The following is a 4,747-nucleotide window of genomic DNA, read 5'->3' on the forward strand; positions in this document are numbered from 1 at the left end:
TCAGGGCCTGTGGAACCTGGGGAAAGACAAAAGGGAAGAGTGAGGGTGGGTGTGTTCCATGAAAAAGCTTTTAGGAAAGTCTGATGTTGGTTCAAATGTGGAATTGGCTCCAGGAACTGACATACCTAGTGTCTCCTGCTTTGTGAAGATGCATACAAGTATACTGTATGTGTGTAGTGTATATGTGTGTGTGCGTGTGTGTGTGTGTGTGTACCTGGTTAGGTGACGACTGGACTCATGAACCTCCATCTCTGTGCTTTTGAAGTCATTCAGCTCCTTGCGTATGGCTGCCTGCAAAGGGATACATAATACAGGAGATGAACTTGTTCTTCACCCTGTACAGTGCCATAACCGCCTCTTCCACACAATGCTTATACATATAGAAACAGCACACTAATGCACACGGATATAAACATACATTCACACACAAACACACACACACACACACACACACACACGTTCATTACCTTGTCAGCTGCAGTGAGGCGAGTCCAGGGTTTGTCGGCACGGCGATCATAGTCCTGCACCTTAGCGACCTCCACGTAGTCATTAAAACTGAGAATCCGAGCCTCACGCAACGCCTCCACTGTAGGCCGCTCCCGCAGCTAGACGAAAAGTGGGAGAAACACATTAATGTATTTACAATCAGACTATTCATCATATTGCCTTGTAAGAAATCAGCTGACATTACATCCATTTCAGTAGAATATACAGTGTGCTGTCTTTCCATCCAATTCTCTGTCATTCTGTCTCTGATGCTCTACATCCCTCTATGTCCCTCTCTCTCTCTCACACACACACACACACACATTTACAGACTTGCATTTGCTCTCTTTAACCTTTTTGTTTAGATATCTCTTGATTTCTCCCTTCTCTTCCTGTTCCTCCTCCTCATTCCGGGCTGAAAGGTTATGGGGAAAAGAAACAGAAAGAAAAAGATTGAGAAAGAAAAAACTTCAAAATATTTTCTCCACCGTCCACCACACCATATTTTCCAATTTGAGAATTGTAAGTGTGTGTGTAGACTCACGTTTCAGGATATTCCTCTGCTCAAGCTCCTCTGCTGTTGGTCTTAGGCTTAACCTCCTGCAAAGAGATCAAACATAATCTGTGATTACCTCTAGAATAAATTAAAGACACCTGCTGAATAATTGTGTGAGTGTACCAGGAGAGTTGTGTGTCCATGTGTGTGTGTGTGTGTGTGTGTGTGTGTGTGTCCATGTGTGTGTGTGTGTGTGTGTGTGTATGTGCGTGTGTACCGTGTGAGTTTGGTGCAGGTCTGCTGTCTGCTCTCCAGCCTCTCGTGGTCAGAGCGTCTCATAAGGATATTCTTCTCCTCCAGCTCCCACTGTGACGGCCGATTTCCAATCTTCACAGCTAGAGAGTCTTTCCTGAGCACCCTCAAAGCCAGAGTACCTAAAACACACACACACACACACACACACAAAATGTGTGTTACGGATCTTCACAGCCATTTAGTCTTCCCTAAATACTTTCTCAACATACTGCCTACTGCATACTACATACTGCCTACTGCGTGCATACTGCATACTGCCTTTCTCTCTCTTCCTCTGTTCTTCCCTTTCTCACTCACATGAAGGCATACACACACATGCCCACTTACAGAGGATCAGAAGAAAACACACCATCATTGTTGAATACCCATGTCTTACTTGTGAACATTGAATCATCGTCCTCCTCACTGTCCTCCTCCTCCTCTCTCCCCTGCTGGGTGTAGCTGGTGAGCGAAGCCTGGCAGTCTGGTTGCCGCAGGTGATTCTCTTTGTTATCTTCACACTCAATCATAACCGTGGGAACAGCATGGAACACCGAACTAAGAAATCACAAACACACACACACTTCATTTACAAAAAACTTTCCATGGATTTATTAAATGTTAATCATGTACAATTTATCACACCTTCTGTTTACGTAGTCTGTTTCAATGCACAGCACTAGTTTCAGACACACTCTATAGAGTTATAGACCCTGGGTTACACAAACACACTTAACTTGCTGCGTGGCTGGACACAGATTTACACATTTGAGTTGTATACACAACTGCACACAAACAAACACACATTATGTGTGACTCACTTTTCTAGAAACTCACACTGACACACATATGCACACACACTCACACTGTACTGCACATTTTCAGGCATTTTTATCACACATACAGAAATCTGCCTATGTTGTTGCTACAAGGTGAAACTCACACACATAGGTACACACTGTAAGACACACCCCTTGTTGCTACGAGGTGCCAAACACATACACTCACTCACCCACCCACACACTGTAACTCACCTCTCTAATCGCTGCATGGTGAAAGCGAGGGTCTTGTTGAGCTCCTCGATGATGCGACTGGGGGGATGCATAGAAATGGGCATGCTGGGATATGGCAGTGTGTGCATGTGTGACAGAGTGTGTGTGAGCGTGAGTGTGTGTGAGTGTGTGTGTGTGACGGTATGAGCGGGAGGAGGGTGGGATGGGGGCGTTGGCTCACATATCATCACTCTCTTTGGTGGGAGAGGAGGAGAGAGTTTCCTGGTGGAGTCTGAGAGACAGAGAGAGAGAGGTGAAAGAGAGGGTGAAAGAGACAAAAGAGAGAAAAAGGACGAGGAATGAGCAACATCCCTTAGAACATCATACGGAGAACAACAACTGCCAAGGAAGATTCATTTAAATCCTTAAAAAGTTTGCAAAGAGGAAAAAAGAAAAATACCCAGAGGGGTACTTATGTACATATGTTTGATAGGAGGAGAAATAGGTACTACAATAGGTCTTCAATCAATATGTATCAGTGCTACTTAATCTAAACATGCATGCGTGTGTGTGTGTGTGTGTGTGTGTGTGTGTGTCTCAGAGGTCAAGTTCATTTTTATGTCTTTAAAAACACGGGTGTATTTTTAAACGACAGAGTAAGCTCACAGTAAGCTTTCAGTGTCTAAACCAGTCAATATGCAGACACTCACAAAGACAAAACAGTCTATGCAGGACAAACAGCAATGTCAGATCCCTAAATTGCCAAGAACATGGAAATACTGACCAGTTAGCTCCCCTGGATACTGAAAAAGCATCCAGAGAGTATGTCAGTATAACAGTCGATTGAAATGATAATACCTGGCCCAATGTCCGTACTTGGTTTTGTGGGTTTTGTGGGTTTTGTGGGTGCCTCACTCTCCTTTGGCACTGGCATGCACACCTCCTGACCCATCGCCGATGGCAACGGCACGATCTCTGAATAGACAGGAGGGTGACAGACAAAAAAGCTGAATGAGATGGTGAAAGGGAGAAACGTTGAGAGAGTTTATGAGACTGTTTGTTTGTGCGAGTTTCTGAGGTCCTGGAATAAATGCTATTTAAATGCCTTAATCACACACGTATAAAAGTTCAGTTAAAGTAAAAGTGTAAAGGTTTTATTATCAAATCAATGTGAATGTTCCTGTTACTAGGTTAACCCATCGAACCCATTTCTGTCTTGTACTCTCTATGTCCCCCTGTTGTTCATACCGGTTTGCTCCGACAAAGAGAAGAAACTCAACTGTGTAAAAGACCTGTATTTCTCTGTGAGTGTGTGTAGGTGTTTTTCCACCTTTCTCATGGATCTCCTTCAGTACTCCTCGCCTGATTAACTCCTCTCTGCTAGCTCGCATGGACAACCTTCTCTCCAGAGCTGAAACACACAAACACATACAAGCCATGTCAGGTACAAAACCAGATTTCTACTCACAGAACTGACAAATATCATGAAATCTGTGTGTGTGTGTATGTGTAGGCGGGTCAGTACCGGCTGAATTCTGCTGGAACTTGTCATTCCTCTTCCTCCGCCATGTCCAAGGTTTGAAGAGGCGACCCAGAGTAGCCAGCTTGCCTCGTCTCCGAATGGGTGGTGTGTGTGTGCCTGGGACGAGCGAATCAGAGCGCAGTGCTGCCAGGCGCTCCACCCCTTCCGCTGCACACAGGAAAACACTTAATCCCACTGGCCAATCGAAAGTATTGGTCACAAAGAACATCAATCCGTCTCTCAATCAATTAATCTTTCCATCAAACTGGTTGTCTGACAGAGAATGACAGATACAAGAAAAATATATATTTCCTCAGTAACACCTTCATCAATTACACTGCAGGCTACATGTCTTACTATTCTCTCTATGAACATTTTTACTATACACATTCAGGGAATGTGTGTGTATGAGTGAGTGAGTGAGAGAGAAAGAGAGCAATGTGGTGTTTCTTGCTTTGGTGCTCCATTTTTGTTTTATTTGCTCTTGAGGCGAGGATTACTTCTTACAACATGCACTGCGTGAAATCAAAACATATGAATTATAAATAATAATAACAAAACTGCTACCCCTACTAAGAATAGGAATCATTATCTTTATTTATTATTGCATTCACTGCAATCACACTTCTCCTCTTTTGGGATCTCCTAAATTCGATCCACTGGCAATAGGCTATGTATCTAAGGCCTCCTCCCATGACACATGCACACACACACTGTCTCACCGTCCCGTAGCTCGCGCCCGCGGCTGCAGTTGCTGCAGATATGTTTGATCTGTCCAGGAATCACTAACGGGGCGAGGCTGTTGTTGTTGTTATTGACGGCTGCGCTTGGTGAACGCATGCGAAGCAGGTAAAACGCTCTCCGCTTTCGGGGCTTGTCGGCAGGACTTTCCGAGGTCGGTGGCTCCTCCCGGGCCCCGGAGACGAGCCGAGCCACGGCATGCGGTGGTCCTGCCAT

General features: G+C 44.7%; 1 protein-coding gene across 1 annotated transcript; it reads right to left on the minus strand.

Moving 5' to 3' along the window:
- On the minus strand, positions 1-4,747 carry phactr1 (phosphatase and actin regulator 1; the record flags this gene model as incomplete). The annotated part of the gene is made up of 12 exons (XM_080860116.1): positions 1-16; positions 215-291; positions 468-605; positions 840-901; positions 1,031-1,086; positions 1,260-1,416; positions 1,674-1,834; positions 2,311-2,560; positions 3,145-3,243; positions 3,599-3,679; positions 3,794-3,958; positions 4,513-4,747. The coding sequence occupies 12 exons, from the start codon at positions 4,745-4,747 to the stop codon at positions 1-3; spliced, it is 1,497 nt and encodes a 498-aa protein (XP_080716242.1).

The sequence above is a fragment of the Sprattus sprattus genome (genome assembly GCF_963457725.1).
Source record: "Sprattus sprattus genome assembly, chromosome: 2".
In the NCBI taxonomy this organism is placed as follows: domain Eukaryota; kingdom Metazoa; phylum Chordata; class Actinopteri; order Clupeiformes; family Clupeidae; genus Sprattus; species Sprattus sprattus.